The sequence below is a fragment of the Poecilia formosa genome, unplaced genomic scaffold (genome assembly GCF_000485575.1).
Source record: "Poecilia formosa unplaced genomic scaffold, Poecilia_formosa-5.1.2 Scaffold341, whole genome shotgun sequence".
Taxonomy (NCBI): domain Eukaryota; kingdom Metazoa; phylum Chordata; class Actinopteri; order Cyprinodontiformes; family Poeciliidae; genus Poecilia; species Poecilia formosa.
This window is the reverse complement of record NW_006800280.1, coordinates 392,538-412,152: the sequence shown is the minus strand read 5'-3', so window position 1 is coordinate 412,152 and position 19,615 is coordinate 392,538. Positions and strand designations below refer to the sequence as shown.

The 19,615-nt window shown below is 39.2% G+C and overlaps 3 protein-coding genes across 4 annotated transcripts in view; all 3 read left to right on the top strand.

Annotated features, from left to right (window-relative positions):
* Nucleotides 1-884: 884 nt before the first annotated feature.
* Nucleotides 885-7,867, top strand: LOC103153158 (E3 ubiquitin-protein ligase TRIM39). 2 transcript variants are annotated; one of them, XM_016661753.1, is made up of 7 exons: nucleotides 885-1,023; nucleotides 2,625-3,526; nucleotides 4,434-4,529; nucleotides 4,767-4,997; nucleotides 6,196-6,343; nucleotides 6,440-6,466; nucleotides 6,780-7,867. In XM_016661753.1, the coding sequence occupies exons 1-7, from the start codon at nucleotides 900-902 to the stop codon at nucleotides 7,322-7,324; spliced, it is 2,073 nt and encodes a 690-aa protein (XP_016517239.1). In that variant the 5' UTR covers nucleotides 885-899; the 3' UTR covers nucleotides 7,325-7,867. The 2 variants fall into 2 exon arrangements, with proteins under 2 accessions (XP_016517239.1, XP_007574035.1); XM_007573973.2 differs by having other exon boundaries at nucleotides 951-1,023; nucleotides 2,557-3,526; nucleotides 6,780-7,866.
* Nucleotides 7,868-10,541: 2,674 nt separating this feature from the next.
* On the top strand, nucleotides 10,542-12,405 carry LOC107833191 (E3 ubiquitin-protein ligase TRIM39-like). The gene is made up of 2 exons (XM_016661739.1): nucleotides 10,542-10,597; nucleotides 11,081-12,405. The coding sequence occupies exons 1-2, from the start codon at nucleotides 10,542-10,544 to the stop codon at nucleotides 11,685-11,687; spliced, it is 663 nt and encodes a 220-aa protein (XP_016517225.1). The 3' UTR covers nucleotides 11,688-12,405.
* Nucleotides 12,406-14,107: 1,702 nt separating this feature from the next.
* LOC103153178 (E3 ubiquitin-protein ligase TRIM39-like) overlaps nucleotides 14,108-19,615 on the top strand; it is an 11,244-nt gene continuing 5,736 nt past the window's right edge. The window contains exons 1-6 of the mRNA XM_007573994.2: nucleotides 14,108-15,667; nucleotides 15,763-15,858; nucleotides 15,941-16,174; nucleotides 17,227-17,374; nucleotides 17,461-17,487; nucleotides 17,577-18,166. Of these exons, the coding sequence (XP_007574056.2) occupies nucleotides 15,089-15,667; nucleotides 15,763-15,858; nucleotides 15,941-16,174; nucleotides 17,227-17,374; nucleotides 17,461-17,487; nucleotides 17,577-18,166 (1,674 nt within the window). The 5' untranslated portion in view covers nucleotides 14,108-15,088. The remainder of the gene's footprint in view (nucleotides 15,668-15,762; nucleotides 15,859-15,940; nucleotides 16,175-17,226; nucleotides 17,375-17,460; nucleotides 17,488-17,576; nucleotides 18,167-19,615) is intronic.

Below are 19,615 nucleotides of genomic sequence, written 5' to 3'. Positions count from 1 at the left end.
TGTCACCAGTAGATGGCGTACTAGATCAATGCTCTGACAAGGGACTTTCTTGACATGAGTCATGGGATTTCGCATTCCAGGTTTGTTCACCCATTCACTCCCATGTTTAGATTTTAATCCAAACATCCGTGTTCACAGATCATCTCTCCATGCCGAAATGGCTTTATGAAATTGGAAAATTAAAAGAACGTGTTTGCTCTGGGGTCATGACTTAAAACTTAAAACTTTACAAATTCAGCTCCAGTGAAGCTAAATTTGTAAAGTTTTTTCTTTTTTTTTTTTTGTTGCTCTTTTGAGACTTTGACAGTGATGAGATTTTATCTTTGGACAAGAATAACCTAGGTACATGGAAAAGGAATGTTTAGAGTTGAAATTGTATTATACACTATAGAATTGCTCCCCATGTTAAATGATGAAATATTGGTTTAAAATTGGCTTAGGAAGAGGCATATTTACAGGTTTGGTTTTTTTGTTTGTTTTTTTTTTCTCTCTATGAGTCCTAAATTAATAAAATAGAAATATAAATTAATAATGGAAACAAGCTTTAACTTATGACAGACGCTCTCTATGCTAACATCTCTAAATATGCTAAGCTGGCTAACCTGTTCTCATGTATTTTTAACAATTGAAACCTGAATCTAATTAAATTAAACAAATTTTACAAAGTAATTTTATTCAAATGAGCTTCAACTTGCATGTTTTCATGTGGTTTTAGTCAAACCGGTCCTAAAAAATACTTCAAATGAATACAAAGACTGACTTAAGTTTTTTTTTTTTTTTTTTTTAAATCAACATTACGTGTCTGAGTCAGGTTAGAATTGTATACAGGACAGCTAGTTCCTCCCGAGGCCAGGGCATTGCCAGGAGGCTTAAATTTGTATCTAGGGTGAAAGAAAGCGATGGGAGGGGGGGTTATTTTCGGGTCTGTGTCGTGGGTCAGTGCTGGGGGAGCTGGAGGTGGCAGTGGTCAAAGCTGGTCTCAGATATCAGGGCACAGCGGAGTCTTAAGGCAGCTGCTCCTTGGTAAGTGTCTGTGTTACAGATTCAGTGTTTAGTTTTCTGATTTTTTTAAATTAAACATATTTAGTGCCTATTTTTCAGAGGGATGTTGCTGGATTAAGTTATTTTAGCAAACTAGTGAGTGGCGTCTGAAAAGCTGTAACATGACAAACTTACTTTCGGTTCGTCTTTTAATCGGTTTTACTGCTGACTCATAAAATCCATGAAAGTGATCTGACCGCAGGGAAACGGTGGGTATTTACAAAATTAACACAGATGTAGAATATAGGCCATGCAAGCAAGTTCATATGCTGAGAGAATATTTTTGGAAAAATGTCTGTCCTGTCATGAATGTCGAGGCCTTTAGCCAGGAGCCATTATAGTCTGAATGGCAAACACACTTACTCAGGACTGTCTGGCATAAGTAGGACAGTTTACCAGACCTCAAAGGGTTATGCGTTACAGTTCAAATTCAATAAAACCGGAAATAAGGGAAAAAAATCAAAAAACTATCACTGCAAAGAAAACTTTAGTCATTTTAGAGCACAGTAGCTTTTAGTCTACATAGATAGATATTAAATCATTACATTTAAGGAACATAAGATATACAATGTTACAGAAACTATTGTCCAACTGAGAAGAATGGTGTTTTATATTCTGATTGATGCTAAATACAAGCAATTCTCAATTTTATCAATGTTCTTATATCCTTCAAAATGACTATGAAAGTTATCGGTGGAGAAAAGGCTAACTGCATGAACATTTATTGGTTTACCAAAATTTAAACAACGGAAACGGTGTTTTTAAGCTTCTTCTGGAGTCAAAATTGTTTTAGCAATTTCCAAACACACTTTTGTGTTTTAACATGTTTGGTCGTTTTCACAGTTAGAGATTTACTTCAAAAACTATAATATTTACCTTGTTCACATTGGAGCTTTTTGTTCATTACTCTTGCAGTCTTTTTTATCTTTTTGACTTTTTCAGGTGTGAGCCGTCTTGCACGGAACATTTCATACCGACCTTGTGTCGTTTCGTAAATATATTTTGGCTGCTTTGGTAGTTGATAATTTAAAAAAAGTTTATTATAATAATCATGATAAAAAATGGGGTTATGTGACTGCAATAATTAATTTGGTTTGATATTTCTTGAGTCAACCAGTCCATACGGTATCAAACCCAATATCTTGCAAATAGGAAGTCTACATTTACAAATTAAATGGTCAAAAAAATACCATATCAGTTTAGTGATGCAGTTATATATTTTAGCTAACATAACTCCATTTTTCATGTCTTGCCTGTGTAGTTTTATGTACTTTTTTCATTTTATTTGGTTGCACTGAAATATTTGGAGGTGCGATCATCAAAATCATGTAAAAAACAATTCTAAATAAAAATAAAACAAACTCAAATTAAGAGGAAATCAATAAAACTACATAATCACCATTCTTAAGTCTGTTTTAAGAACTTGATCCCTTGCCACTTTGTTCCATTACTGTGCATGAATATGACCCTGAAGAAATTAAAAGCCATCTAACTCTAGAAACCTCAATATCACAGCAGGTCTGGTGCCCCATTCAAAGGCTGGTTGCTTTCGCTGAAAATGACCCTGCCTCTCCGCCGTGCAGGAATGGCCGCCACTGGGAACCTGTCTGAAGAGCAGGTCCACTGCTCCATCTGTCTGGACGTCTTCACCAACCCCGTGTCCATCCCCTGTGGGCACAACTTCTGCCAGACCTGCATCCTGGGATACTGGAAAACCAGCCCTCTGTATCAGTGTCCTATGTGCAAGAAGTCCTTCCACAAAAGGCCCGATATCAGCGTGAACACGGTGCTGAGGGAGATTGCAGAGCAGTTCAAGCAGATAAGAGTCAAGACCACTGACGTGAAGGGAAGTGGGGAAGACAGCACAGGTAAAACCAAGAAGTGGACAATGGAGAAGAAGGTGAAGGAGGACGAGGAGAGGCTTCTGGAGAAAGGTCAGATGCAGAACCTTATGGAGGAACTGAAACAAAAGCAAGAAGAGAAGAAAAAGAAGCAGGAAGTGAAGGAGAGTCAAGGCGAGGAGCTACCGCCATTAATCCCTCCAGTTTTGCCATCCAAAACCTCTCCTCCGCCGTCACCTCGAGACTCAGCTCAAGCTCTACCACGAGAAACATCACCTTCACCTGAACCAACTTCCCCTGCACTTCCTCAAACTTCCCCAATATCCCTGACCCCTCCTCTACTGTGGGAGGAAGTCCTGTGCGATGTTTGTTTGGGGGAGGGCCGCCCCAAAGCCGTCAAATCCTGCCTCGTGTGCCTGACCTCTTACTGCGACGAGCACCTCAAGTCTCACTCTACCAGGTTCACCAAGCACAAGCTGATGGAACCGGTGGCCAACATGGAGGACAGGATGTGTCCCAAGCACGAGCGGCTGCTAGAGCTCTTCTGCAAGAAAGACCAGACCTGTGTGTGTGTCCTCTGCACTGAGACAGACCACAGGGCACATTACACCGTCCCAGTGGAGAGAGAATGGACTGAGAAGAAGGTGAGAAATGGCGACTGACACCCAAAAATATGTCTATGTGTCTATAGTCTGTACCTGCTTATCAGTCTATCACAAGCCTACACAAAGACACACAGGCAACAACTATGCAAACACACACGCACATACACTCATTGCTAACGATTATGTTTTTAGACTGTGGTAGGAAGCTGGAAGAACCTACTCATGCATGGGGAGAAGAAGCCTAAAGACCCTGTAGGCTGGGGTTAAAACCTACCATCGTCTTCCTGCAAGGTTACAATACATCAATCAAGTTTACACACAGTCAGTTGGGAAAACTAGTAAACATTACATTTCGCCAAGTGTCGTCATTACACATCAAAATGTTAACCGGTCTTTCACTCTGACCCTAGTTCTGGAGTAGTGTCTTTTTTTCTAAAACCTAACTTCTAAGATCCTTTTAGCCCTTTGTTTTAGGTGCCCACTGCTCTACAGCAGGGTACCAAACCAGACTGTTTATGATCATTTATACTTTATTGTATCAAAATTCTCCTGTGTGCTAAGGGGACCCAAGTTGGAGAACTATTGGTAACAATACAGATATAAATGTTGCCGTCTATCAATCTGAGAAAGATTATAGGGCCACTACCAAACTATTAAGTAGGTTACATGGGAGACATGAAATCCAGACCTTGAGAGCTACCATCCTGCAACTTTCAGATACATCCCTGCTCCAACACACCTCAATCAAACAGCTAAATTGCCTCAACAGCATTCACTCAAATTTGATAATGAGTCATTGACTTGATACAGGTTTGTTAGAGAAAAAGGTGCACCTAATGGTGGTAGGGTGGTACATCTCAAGGACTGGACTTAAACAGGTAAAGTATTAGAAATAGCATTAATTCTACATCTGCCATCTACGTTTGTGGGAACTTGTGTCATGCAGGCACTGCTGAAAAAGACAGAGATAGACGTCCAGCAGATGATCCAAGACAGAGTGAAGAAGGTGGAGGAGATCAAGCACTCTGTGGAGCTCAACAAGGCGAGTCACAGCAAAAGACATTCAACTGAACTCTTGTTAGCTTCAATCAAAGCTAAAGAGGTGTCTGACAGTATGATGCAATAGCCATCATACTGCCTATTATCATCATAATCATCATACTGTGTATTTAGTGTTTTCCAAATCTATACTGTTTCAATGATTTTATAGTTCATAGTGTGTTTTTACAAATATGCACACAACACTCTTTCATTGTTTGTGTTTGATTTGCACCTTTAGGTCAGCGCTCAGAGAGAGATTGAGGAGAGCATGCAGGTCTTCTCTGAACTGGTGCGCTCCATCCAGAAGGCTCAGGCCGAGCTGGTTCTGGTCATCGAGGAGAAGCAGAGGCAGACGGAGAGGCGGGCCGAGGGCCTCATTGCCGAGCTGGAGCAGGAAATCTCGGAGCTCAAGACGCGACACACGGATTTGGAAAATGTGAACAGGACTGACCATATTCACTTCTTGAAGGCAAGGAACAGTTTACTGAAATGCAATTTTGTTGTTTGTCATTCCTTCTGTTGTTATTGTGATTGTCCTGTAAAGGTCAATGCTGTCACGTCCATTACAGCAAAAGAGGTAAACAACCTGCCTGGCCTTTTACGCTCAAAACAAATCAAGCCGCAATAGAATCTGTGATGTAACCCACGGTGGTGTGTGTCAGATATGCTCTCCTCTCTAGTCTTATCATATCACGGCCACAACAGATCAGATAAGCTCTTATGACATGTTGACCGGGAATCTGAATGAACAGGAAAGGTGAGCACGTGAGCTGTCAGAATAAGTAGGCTGCAAGGCAAGTTAGTTAATCAGATGTTTTGCTGTGTATGTCCTACCCATTACAGCAAAATCCACAATTCCTCTAATTAATTCCAATTTGGTGGGAAACAATACAACATTCTGGGGTTTGTTTTAGCCATAATCAAACATTTTCCTTTAGAAAACTGTTAGAAAACCACTCTAAACCACCTGGGAGTGTAAAAATTTGATAAGTCTTAGTTCAGATTCAGAACAAACCAAATCATCATTGACCAAGTAAATTATATGGCTATTGTCTCTCACAATGTTTGTTTTTATGCCATATGAGGGATCATACATCATTTTCACCGCACCAGAGCAGGGTACCAAACCAGACTGTTTATGATCATTTATAAACCAGAAGGTTGGTTAATTAATGTCTTTGTGACTGATTCTTGTCTGTAGTAGCATATAATGCACTCCCATGCATTACTAGGGGGGGTTATGGAGTTCCTCAGGGCTCAGAATTTGGCGCAATTCTATTTAATCAATACAATCTTCCTTTTGGGCTAGGAGGAAATATATGTACTTTCAACACTTTGCTGATGACACTCATCTGTTCTAATAAATTAAGTCTGATAACTGTAAATAGACAGAAGTTTCAAGATTGCCTTTAAGATCTCAGGTAAGAACTGAAACAAAGGTACGGAAAACAAATTGCAGAACTTTTGACAATCACACAGTTTTGAAAAATGATGGTGGTCCATAACGCTGCGCTTTGTTCTTTGTGTGCCTTGATTATTTAAAATTACTTAAAGACTTTGTCAAAATGAAGTGAAAAACACAATGAAAATTTTTTTTAAATATCTTAAATGTACATCAATTCATATTGGAAATGCTAATGCTTATATATGATGTAATTTTTCTGCAGAGTTTTCCAGCCTTAAGTGCGACCCCATCTGTTAAAGACTGGTCTGAAACCAGTATTCCCACAGACACATGTGTTGGGATGATCAGGAGATCTGTGTCTAAACTGGAGACGACATTAAGTGAAATGATTGACAAGCTGTCCGCAAATGGTAGGAAGTCTTACATTCTCCTTTAAACGAGTTTAGAAGAAAACTAAAATCAAGCCTGTGTTTAGCTAACAAAAAAATTTTTTTTGACTCTTACAGAGATTAAGAAAATTCTGAAATATTCAGGTAATTAGTAACTCTTTTTTCTATTGTTTAATATTTGTTGTTTTGCATCTGGAACTACGGCATATTAGGGTCATTGTAGATAGAAAGTAAATTTCTGCCAAAAAATCCCCAAAATATTATAGTAAATAAACCTGGAAATTTCTGAGCTTAAATTGAAAATTTTAAATTTTACAATGGTTGAAAATTTGGACTTTTGAAAGTCAGAGATTTCTGAGTTTTTTCTACAACATTTCTGTGATTAATCTCAAAATTTTAGTGCTTTGGCAGAAATGTACTCTGTTCTGTAGTTGAGTCTTATGTTTTGTGCCTGCAGTGGACATCACACTAGACCCAGACACAGCCAATCCATGGCTCCAGCTCTCTCAGGACAGGCACCAGGTGAGGCACCTGGGGGCCTGGCAGGAACTCCCAGACCACCCTGACCGCTTTGACACCGTGGTCATCGTACTCGGCAGAGATGGCTTCACTTCAGGCAGACACTACTGGGAGGTTCAGGTGGGAGACAAGGATGACTGGTACCTAGGTGTGGCCAAGTCTTCGGTCAAAAGAAAAGGTAGGATCTCGGTGAGCACAGCCCAGGGTTATTGGGCTCTGGCCATGAAGAAAGGCCAGGGCTATCGGGTTTCAACGTCACCACCACTGCTGCTTTCACTCGACCAGAAGCCAAAGAGAGTAGGTGTGTACGTGGACTATGAGGAAGGACAAATCTCTTTTTACGATGTGAGAACACGGATCCATATTTACACTTTTGAGGATGCCTTCACAGAGAGGATCCTGCCGTTTTTTTACCTGTACTGCTGCGACAAAGCCTCCGACACAATGGACATCTGTCCGGTGCAGGAGAAAAGCCTCATCTAGTAAAACTCAGGACAGACTTCATTATGTAAATGAAAATCCTGGTATAGACTGGATTTCTGACGCACACCTAATTTTATTAAAACTGCAGTTTCATGTATAAATGCTGGGTGTAATACAAAGGGTTGGACATAAACGGTCAATTGGGGTGTATTGTGTAATGTGTTACGACAAACGTGACACACTGGTATGTCTCGTGTTTATGGCGAGAGGTGACATTTTTCTTTCTCCCAATCATCCCACTGTGTTGTGTGACGTGACTAGATCCAACCTAACTATGACATAACATTGTTCTATGGACTTAAAACTGAAGGGAGCCCAGGAATGGTGCGGTACGAGTCGCTTGTACGCACAGGCTCAAGTTGTATCACTCAAAGGAAATGATGCAAAAGTTACTTTCTAAAAGGCTTGTCAATTAATCAAAAGCTTGTTTGTCTGCAAGAGTTTATCGTGCTGTGCAAAATATTTGTGTACAAAGGTTGAAGAACACACACACATTTGCCACAACTTTATGTTTTTACGTTGTTTTCAGAAACTGCTTAAGGAAAATACAATTTTGAAAAATATATCTACCAGCCACTTTTTTAGATACACATGATCAGTTGTTTAACAGAACATGTCAAACCAACCAATCACACGGATTTTGGGAATCTACATAGGAGAAAATGGACTCAAATCAAACTTTCAAACTTTGGCGCAGTTGTTGTTGCCAGACAGGTTGGTAGGAGTGTTTCAGAAACTACTGACATACTAGGACTGTTACTAAAACTACTTAAATAAAGTGTTTGCAAACAATGGTCTGAAGACAGAGGTTTGATTTCAGCTCCTAATAGAAAAGCGATAGCCTAAATAAGCACTTGCTACAACTAAGGCCGTCTTTGATTAACCTAAAGGCAGATAAGCCCCAGCAGCAGAAAACTACACTTGACGATGCTCCTGTAAGCTAGGAACAAACAGCTGAGGATGTAGTTCACACAGGCTAACCACAATGGGAAAGGAATAGAAAAGAACACTGACTTGCCCATTGACTAAATTTTAAGCTGCAATTTTCAAGTGGTAGTAGTTAACATGAAAGCACAGATTCATTTTATAAAAAGTTCAAACTGCTGATGGTGGAGTTAATGGTGTGGTAGCCGTCTTCTCAGCACACTCTGGTTCCATTAGTACCAGGTGAACATTTTTGAAGGGTAACAGGATAATGGCTCATGTCATAAAACTCAAATCATTTAGTGAACAGGATGAGGAGTTACTGATCCCTAATGGCCCAATTCATTAGGGATTCGTATTATGGATGTACAGCCAACAGGTCTGCATCAATGATATGATCATGTAATTTTGGACTGAAACTCATTATTTCTAACTAGTGCAAAACCAAACTCCCCCTTCGCCTTTAAGTGGAAGGCAGCGGGTTTTTTCTACACCTGTTGGTGTAAACAGGTGTAGAAAAAACCTGTTGGTGTCCTACTCATTCAAGTCAAAAGGTTTGCTGTGAAATTCAGGCATGTTACTACATGACACAGCTTGATGAACTGGATCTGGGGTTTAACACTTTCAATTTTCTGGTCAAAACATTTGTTTTAGCAGGAAGGAGATTAATTCCCAATCAGTATGGAGTTCCATAGAAACATTTGGAAAAAAAACAAGAAAAAAAAACAGCTCAAATCAGCTAAATAAATTCTACATACTGGAGTTTGTGAAGTGAAACTTACGTGTTCTGAGGTGATGCAATGATGTTACTAATGTCTGGCACAAACCATGGAAAAGCTTGAGTCAAACCTTATATTTGGTGTCAAATGAACGGGAAATAAGATGTACGATCCAGATGATGCAATGATAGAATTTTATTTTTTACATGATCCCAGGCCTTGTGCTAAGCTAACAGGTGTCTGGAGATTATATTTTGTGAATTTTACCGTTTTTCCATTTGAATTCGATTCAGTTATTGCATGTGTGCCATTAAAAGTAAAGTTCCATCTTGACTTGTTTGGTCGTAACTTTAAAATCTGTAGGATAGGTGTAAAACAATAAATGCTCTCCAGAATATTATCAGATTATTTTATTTGTATCTCAGGACTTAAGAAAAAAAAGGCAGCTTTAAGTTTTGTTTTGGAGAAATGACGACCTGGCCACACCCACTAAGTGCCAGAAGCTGGATCTGCTTCTCCGTTTCTTGCGGATCCATTTCCTTGGAAGAGGTGAAACCTGAAGGTATTCTATCATTGAACCTTACAAACTGCACATAAGATACTGTTAAAACTTGTGGAATTTATTGCAAAAGCGATACTCGGGTGAGTTACTACTCGATCAATTGATGAATTTCAGTTGCTTTAACGTAATTACCGACTGTGTTACAAAGCACTATAATTTGTTACTGGATTCATGTGGGTATGACTCACTGGGTGTGACAGAGTTGCTGTTTTTTCCCCCCCATCTCTGGGCACATTAGATTACAAACATGAAAATAATTTTTGGCATTCTTTCAGTTCTGGTATTGTTGCTGTGCTTAGGGGTGCCAGTCTGAATCTATAGAAGCCTACAATTTTTTCAAAAAAAGCTGTTGGAAGATGCAACTTATCTGTCACTGCAGATATTCACAGATGATAGTGGCCCTAAAATATTATGTAAGGTAATATTTTTAATTACCATGACTTTTATCAACTACATTCTAAATCATTTTATAAAATTTGTGAAAATTTAAAATCCCTAAATCTAGTACAGTCCTCGTTAATGTAGCCTCTATCACACAATTTCAACCAATTTCCCTTCCAGTGTTTGAACATAAAGCTCTCTGCATGACTCAACCCTCTTGTGTTGTAGACCTTGGTCAAACAATTTCAGTTTTTTTCCACCATCAGTTGTTGAACTGTATGATTCTACTTGATAACCGTAATCTTTACGACTGTCAACAATGCCAGACTTGACTTATGAAGAAGGGAGGACAGCGAAGTTGTCAATGGATAAAGAAAATATGCCAGATGTGCAGGTTGTGGACTTTGTGCCAATAAGAAGCATTTCAGTTGTATTTGGATTAAGTTTGAGGAGATTATGAGAGAACCCACTATTAATATCTGGTAACCAGTCAAGAAGAGAAGAAGGGAAGTACATATGGAGGGGAGGTAGAATTGGGTGCCATCTGTATAGCAGCGTAAATTGACACTATATTTTCTGAAAATACTGCCTAAAGTGTAAAGGTCCCCAGTCAGTCCCAACCTGATTTGGGATGGTTGGACTGGAAAGACTGGAGGACAGTATTTGTGAACAAGGTCCAAGTCCAAGGTAGGATAAGAACCAGGACAGAGCAGTGCTGTTTACACCGATCAATGAAATCATTTTATAATAAGAATAAGAATAAGAATAAGAATAAAGAGAATCTGGTGAGATACTGTGTCAAAAGCTGGAGTTAGGTCAAAGAAGATGAGCATGGTTAGAAGCATAGTAAGGTCAGTGGGGACTAAGCCAGGTTGCTTAAGCATTGCCATTTTGGACAGTGCAGGAACAAAACCAAAGGTGAGAGAAGAATGAATTATGTCAGTAATAAGAGGCAAGAGTGAGGCAAGACTTATTACCATTTGTTAAATATTAATATTAGAAGCTTGACTTATAGATTGTTACTTTTTTAAAATTGGGTTAGCAGTCTTACAGGTAGTTTTTGCAACAGATGATAAAGTTTCTGACAAAGTGGGCTATAAAAAACTTTTTTGTTCTTCAACAGAGATTGCATAATGTTATGTTTAAAGTGATAATTATTTGATAATGAAGTCCGTCTTTTTTTGTAGAATCAGTGACCTTTGATGAATCCACTGCTGGGGCTGGCCTTGTAATAACGGATTCTGGGAAACGTCTCAAGTACTCAAAAACCGCAAGGCCACCAACACCGTCTTCCAAATCACAAAGGTTTTGTCTACCCATGGTTTTTGGTACGAATGGCTTCATCTCCGGTCGGCACTACTGGGAGGTTGAAGTGGGCCTGAGAAACGACTGGGATATCGGTGTAGCCCTGGAAACGGTTGATAGATCACAAAGTACTGTGAACAAAGACAGGGGATTCTATTTTTTAGGAAAGTCTGGTTTTGATTATGAAGTTCGCGATACAGCCTGTGAAGTTCTCCACCTCAGTCCCAGGCCAAGGCATGTGGGGGTGTATTTAGACTACGAGGCAGGTAGAGTGTCATTCTTTGACGTGACCCAGAAGTTGCATATTTATTCTTTCCTACAGGAGCATTTCACAGGGAAACTTTTCCCATATTTCTATCTGTACAGCGGCACAAAGAGGTCAGAGCCTTTGCTCCTATTTTCCATCCTTGATCCAGAACACTACCTTCGTCTCATTCGCTCTCTTGACCAAGCTAAAAAACCAGCTGAATAGAATCGATTGTAAGGTCAAACTCCAACTAGATCCATGAAATCCAGATGTCCTACAGAGTAAAATGACCACTGGTAAATACTGAAAGATTTTTACCTACAACCGTTCTCACTGTTTGGTTTCAGGGAAGGCATGTTAATGTAAAGTGTTGTATAACTGGGGATTAGGTCATTTCGTATCAAACACGTTTGTAACTTCCTTGACAGTAAATATGTAATGAAACAAAAGGTTTTTCTAGGCCTAAGTAACGGTTGGTGGGAATTTTGGGGGGCGGGGGTTTATCTGAAGCAAAAATCAACTTTGTACCAATGATCCTGCTACTTTGGAATGTGTTTGCCAATTTACATTATAAAGAGTAAACTAGATTTTTCTCTTGAATGTCTATAGCATTAAGCATTCTTTGTAACAGTATTCTTTTAGCCTTTCATGTTTTGGGTTCTGGTCAGTTTTGTTTGTTTCGTATCCAAATTTTTTTTTTAGGTCTGGTACAGGATTTTTCATGAAAGATTTCAGACAGACTTGGATTGAGTCGCTATGGCGGGCCAGATTTGGCCTTCGGGCCTCAAGTTTAACACTTGTGTCTTAGAGGAAAGTAACCAGCCTGGCCTTTTCATGCAAAAACAAATTATCCTGCAATAAAATACAAGATGTTCCACACAGTGTACGTTAGATATCATCTCCTCCGCAATCCCATCACATCAAAGTTGTTAAATGGTGACCAGAAATCTGTCGAAGAAAGAAAGCTGTGAAAATCCTCAACCAAAAAGTGTATCAGTTAACTTGCTTTGCTCTACAATTGAAAAGAGTGAAATTAACAATTCATCATATTGTACAACATCAAATTGGTAAAAAGACTACATTATATTTGTCTTATTGCGCATTTTTCTCTCCCACACGTTTTCCTTCCACCCAACTTTCTATTAAAACACTTGGATACAGCACCATGAAAGCAGTAAGCATTTTTTTTAACAATAAACATTTGTGGCTTACCTTTTCAATGAGTTTGTAGCATCTTTCGTAACATAGCATTTCTGTATTAATCTATTTTTTGTACACAATATTCCAGTCTCCTTAAAAGAGAATTTTGGGTACTCTGGCTTCTTCCAAAAGTCAAACAATGTACATGTACAAAATGTGGAGCCGATCTAAATAAAACGCAGGTGTCATTACTACACCTGTATCTCTCCTACTCATTCTAATACCAATGCCTGCTGGGAAATGAAGGCCTGCTTCATACAGTCCCGCCTGATAAGCTGGTTCTGGAAATGAACAGATCTCAGCTCTTGGCTACAATAGGAAAGAGAATGATATCTACACCAATGTAACTCAGAAGACAATGTTGTTAAGAATGCCAACAGTAACATAAAAAAAAAAAAAACGGAGCTTAAATTATTCAAGCTAATGCTAAAAGCAGGCTTTAGGCTAATTGATCTTTCTGCATGTTTCCAGACCTTATCCAGTTTATTTTTAACAGTTCTGGAAGAATTTGACTATTTTCCTTGTGGATGTTATTTATTTCTTGCATGTTTAGAATGAAATGTGGCATTTACTTGGATTTGTTTGTCAAAATTATGAAAGAAAACAGCTAAAAACAAAACATATGCCAAAAATGCCCAGATAGCTCTTCTATTTTTTGAACTCAGAAATCAATAGTCTTAAGTTTCGTTTCAGTGAACTGATGTGACCAGGCCACACCCACTGTGCACCAGAAGTTGGCTCTGTGGCTCACTTTTTGGTAGATCTGCTTCCTTGGCAGAGATGAGCTCTAAAGTGTTTGTAGCTCCTTATTTGTAGCTTTCAAACTGCGTGGAAGAGTCTGTTGACACCCCTGGATTTTCACATTTACAGCTGAACTACATAGCTGAGGTGAGTTGTTATTCTAAATCAGTCATTTCATCTGCAGTGGCATTATTTCAGATGGCAATAATCATTTTAATGTGCCAACACAATCATGTGAAGGTGACTCACTGGGCGTGTCTGGCATGGTGCTGTAGTTTGCCGTTTGGTAAAGTGACTGCAAACAACCACCCATCTCTCTCTTGGATGTGTTCTTCTAAATAAAACCCACACTCAGCTTAAAACCCAATAAAATGTTGCTGGTTTCAGTTACAACCCTGGTAGTAACGACTATGCTTTATAAGAAATTAATGATGATTTTGCAAATTAAATGGAAATGTTTATTCATCAAATTTTCCTTCCAGACTTGTAATTTTTTTTTTCTCATTATAATTTTGGAAACAAACCTTTTTTGTTCACATTTCCACACTATTAAGAACATGAAAATGAATCAATCCTCATTTTTCTGTGCCTTTTAAACTTAAAATCAGAAATAAAAGTGTGTGTGCGTGTGTGTGTTTTTTTTTTTTTTTTGTAATGATGTATAGTAGATACTTAAGTTGTCTTTTCATCAATGTGTATTTAACATTTCCGGCTCTACATGCGTTTTATTTATCTGGACTGAAGGCAAAAACGTCTCTTGGGTTTGTAAATGCTGCAGATCCTTGCTATACATATCAGCCACACCAGAAAAAGAGGTAATATTAGTCAGGCCTGTTCTGGTTTATTTATAAAAGTGATTCAGAGCCACCAGTTGTATGGCTGAAAAGCTTAAATCAAGATATAGGTTTTTTTTTCTATTAATTTTTTTATCAAATTTTCTAGAGAGTGTATCATCAACACATGCCATTAATCCACTCCCCGCTTTAGGTTCCATCATTCACACAGCCCTGTTTAGTCTGCTTTAATTAAACTTCAGTTTGTTTGTCTAGAAAGTCCGGTTTGTTCAGGGAGGTGTAGATGGTAATTAGACTCCGATTTGGAACCAAAGAACCAAACTCTGGGCCGCCCACAGACCAAGCTGTTGGTTCGGTTGAAGCAAACTGTGATGTGGTTCAAATGCATATAGGAATGTCACGAAGATCAGAGACCACTCCAAAAGCAGGAAGTGGACTATAGCGCAGGGAATTCTGGGTAAACAGAACCATAACAAATGCACAAGTCTAGTCATAGCAGGAGAAATGGCTCATGTGTTTTTTTTTACCAAAGACAAAATAGAAATACTACAACTGTTAAATCTGATGCCACTCTATTGTTTTTTACTTAAGGAAGGAAGTTTCGCTCAGTGTCTTCATCAGAGGTTTTCGTGTTGTTTCCTTCAGTGGTTCTTGGTGCAGCGCCACCACAGGAGAGGAGCTGAACAGGTATACCAAAGGGTTTGGTTGGTTCGACATAGAGCAAAATGAACGCGAACAGCACCAGCTGAAAATGCAACATATGTTGGTATCAATCGAACAGAGTCTACCAGACTATTGAGTTTGAAAACAACCTAGAAAAACCTGTTAGTACAGGAAAAGTCATTAGTTTGAGGTATTCTACATCTCTTTTTTTTATCTCCTGCTACAGAGATGTCAACACACAGCATCCTCACTTCACTACCAGAGGAACATTTCCGCTGTTTGCTCTGTCTGGACCTCTTCACCGAACCAGTCACCACACCATGCGGTCATAACTTCTGCAGGACCTGCCTCAGCCAACAATGGAGCGACGGCGACTGTTACCAGTGTCCAAAGTGTAACAAAAGATTCCCCGTGAAGCCAGAGTTCTCCACAAATGAAGTCATGGCGGAAATGTCGGTCCAATTAAAGAGACGGAAAATCGAGGCACTCGAAAGCGAAAACGCACCGTGGCAGGTCAAGTGCGACGTGTGTGCGGATTTTAGGCTTAAGGCGTCCAAGTCGTGCCTGGTGTGTCTGGCGTCGTACTGCGACGGACACCTGGAGCCTCACCGGAGGGTTCCCGCCCTGATGAGACACAAGCTGGTGGAGCCGCTGGAGAACCTGGAGGAGAGGGTTTGTGAGAAGCACACCAGGATCCTGGAGTTTTTCTGCAGACGGGAACAAGCGTTTGTCTGTCTGCTGTGCTGTGAAGCAGAACATAGAGACCACGAGACGGTACCTGTTGAAGAGGAGGGGGCTCTGCAGAAAGTGAGACTTGGTCACATGGTGCACAGCTGTCCAAGTGTGTAAAAAGGAAATATCTGACTTAACCACATCGGCTTTCTTGTGATTGCTCATTTTAGGAGACCATTGATTCCCAACAAACAAAAATCAAACTCATGATTGATGAAAGAATGGAAAAGATAGAGGAATTTCAAAAAACCTCAGAAATGAGCAAAGTGAGTTTCTGCAAAAAAAAAATAAAAATAAATATATATAGTATATAACTATAGTAACAATAAATTTATCTTTATATAACAGGTAAAAGGAGACAACATAATTGAATGCGGTGAGAAGCTGTTCAGTAATCTGATGAGCAGAGTGAAAGAGATTCAAAGCACACTACTATCAAACATTGAGAGAGAAATGAGAAAATCCAAGGAAAATGTCCAGGTGATGATTCAGGAGCTGGAAGAGGAGGTTGCAGCTCTGGAGATGAAACACTCTCAATTAGAGGAACTTTCACAAAATGAAGACAACCTTAGACTTCTACAGGTTAGTCAGTCAACAAAGTCCTACATCTTACAACTGACAATTCTTAAGGAATGTTTTTTATAGCGTTACATAGTAATGCAGTTGATATCACTGTTACCTTGCTGCATGAAGGTCCTGGAATATAAATCTGACCTGCGAGTTTTCAATTTGGAGTTAGCATTTTGGAGTTCTTGTGCATACAAGGGCTCTCACCAGGCATTTTCTCCCAAAATTTGCAAACATGACTGTTAGGTTAGTTGATCTCTCTAAAATTTCCTTAATTGTGTGGTCGTTTGTCCTGTGTGTTTCTGTGTTGCCCTACGATGGACTGGCATAATGTCCAGGGAGTACCCTGCCTCTTGCTCAATGACCACTGGAGATAGACAGTCTTCTCCATGACCCTATAGTATAACTGGATACAGACAGTTGATAGATTTGGTAAATCACTTTTGAATATTTCATGGAATGCTGAAGCAGGCTTGTGGGTCAAAGAGAATAGCAGGTCTTAGATTAAATGTTCAATTCCAGATTACAATCCTTTTGGTTCAGTTCAGTTTATTTATACACGACACCAAATGCCGTCTAAAGTCCCTACAAGAACACAGGTTGAAATCAATTCCATTGATCCAGTTTAGTAAATAAATTTTTCATTACTAGAAAACACCCATAGAGCCAAATCCAATAAGAGAACGTGGCACAGTCTAATCCTCAATATAATACAAAATAAATACTATATAGAAGGGCTTACTGACATTCTGTGAATTCTTTATGTACAAATATCAAACACGCTCGTAAGTTTGACCAAACCAGAAGTTTTTTTTCCCCCGAGTAAAGCCTTCCACAATAACTTAAGGTGGTCATTCACTAACTATGGGCAACCAAAAAAGACAGCAAGAGGCTTTTCTCCAAAAATGTGGAAGATGTGGTCATAGACCTTAACATGTTTACTGGGCTTGAGAAAACATCACCACAAGTGTCAACAAAGTTATTTGTTTCAACCTTAGCTCCATTTTATTGCATCTTTCAATTACTCATGCCATGCATACTTTGTTTGGACATATGCATCTTTTCAGACATTGCAGACTCTGAACACCATGTCGAAAACCAAGGACTGGTCCAAGACCAAGGTTTACCCAGATCTGTATGTTCACACAATGAGGACAGCTGTGGAAAATCTTGTCAATGGTTTTCAAATAACACTAAGGACACTGACAAACATCGGTAAAATATATGCTGAGTACATTTAAGTTATTTTTTCATTAGAAATAAGTTATTGTAAACAACGTTTTTGTTTTATCACTTTGTAGAATTGACCAAAATGAGAGAATACAAAGGTTAGATAATTTTCTTGTTATATTTACTCTTCAACGTTATGTTCAAAGTGATGATAATTATTTGTTAATGAAGTCTGTCTTTTTTGTAGAATCAGTGACCTTTGATGAATCCACTGCTGGGGCTGGCCTTGTAATAACCGATTCTGGGAAACGTCTCAAGTACGCAAAAACCGCAACACCATCACCAACACCATCTTCCAAATCACAAAGGTTTTGTCTACCCATGGTTTTTGGAACGAATGGCTTCATCTCCGGTCGGCACTACTGGGAGGTTGAGGTGGGCCTGAGAAATGACTGGCATGTCGGTGTAGCCCTGGAAACGGTTGATAGATCACAAAGTACTGTGAACAAAGACAGGGGATTCTATTTTTTGGGAAAGTCTGGTTTCGATTATGAAGTTCGTGATACAGCTTGTAAAGTTCTACACCTCAGTCCCAGGCCAAGAAGCGTGGGGGTGTATTTAGACTACGAGGCAGGTAGAGTGTCATTCTTTGACGTGACCCAGAAGTTGCATATTTATTCTTTCCTACAGGAGCATTTCACAGGGAAACTTTTCCCATATTTCTATCTGCACAGCGGCACAAAGAGGTCAGAGCCTTTGCTCCTACTTTCCATCCTTGATCCAGAACACTACCTTCGTCTCATTCGCTCTCTTGACCAAGCTAAAAAACCAGCTGAATAGAATCGATTGTAGGGTCAAACTCCAACTAGATCCATGAAATCCAGATGTCCTACAGATTAAACTGACCACTGGTAAATACTGAAAGATTTTTACCTACAACTGTTTGGTTTCAGGGAAGACATGTTAATGTAAAGTGTTGTATAGCTGGGGATTAGGTCATTTCGTATCAAACACGTTTGTAACTTCCTTGACAGTAAATATGTAATGAAACAAAAGGTTTTTTCTAGGCCTAAGTAAAGGTTGGTGGGAATTTAAAGATTTTACTGCCTGAGGAATGAAACTCGAGAACATTCAGAACTACAGAACGAGAACTTCTGCTCAGTCTTCAAGGCTACATTCACTTCAAGCAATAACCCTTGGCTGGATGTTGGCAAATGTACCTAAAAATCTCATGTTTTTTTTTTTCTATCTGAAGCAAAAGTCAACTTTGTACCAATGATCCTGCTATTTTGGAATGTGTTTGCCAATTTACATTATAAAGAGTAAACTAGATTTTTCTCTTGAATGTCTATAGCATTAAGCATTCTTTGTAACAGTATCCTTTTAGCCTTTCATGTTTTGGGTTCTGGTCAGTTTTGTTTGTTTCATATCCAATTTTTTTTTTAGGTCTGGCACAGGATTTTTTATGAAAGATTTCAGACAGACTTGGATTGAGTCGCTATGGCGGGCCAGATTTGGCCTTCAGGCCTCAAGTTTAACACTTGTGTCTTAGAGGAAAGTAACCAGCCTGGCCTTTTACTGCAAAAACAAATTAACCTGCAATAAAATACAAGATGTTCCACACAGCATACGTTAGATATCATCTCCTCCGCAATCCCATCACATCAAAGTTGTTAATGGTGACCAGAAATCTGTCAAAGAAAGCTGTGAAAATCCTCAACCAAAAAGTGTATCAGTTAACTTGCTTTGCTCTACAATTGAAAATAGAGTGAAATTAATAATTCATCATATTGTACAACATCAAATTGGTAAAAAGACTACATTATATTTGTCTTATTGAACATTTTTCTCTGCCACATGTTTTCCTTCCACCCAACTTTCTATTAAAACACTTGGATACAGCACCATGAAAGCAGTAAGCATTTATTTTTAACAAACATTTGTGGCTTACCTTTTCAATGAGTTTGTAGCATCTTTCGTAACATAGCATTTCTGTATTAACCTGTTGGTCTCAGGTTGTCATTCACAATGACAGGGGTGTCAAACTCCAGTCCTCAAGGGCCGCTGTCCTGCAGTGTTTAGATGTGCCACAGGTAAAAAACAGTGGAATGAAATGGCTTAATTACCTCCTCCCTGTGTAGATCGGTTTTCCTGAGCCTTGCTAATGACCTAATTATTCTTTTCAGGTGTGGTGCAGCAGAGGTACATCTAAAAGTTGTAGGTCAGAGGCCCTTGAGGACTGGACTTTGACCCCCCTGTCTAACCTGTCTGTCTCTAGTGACAGAC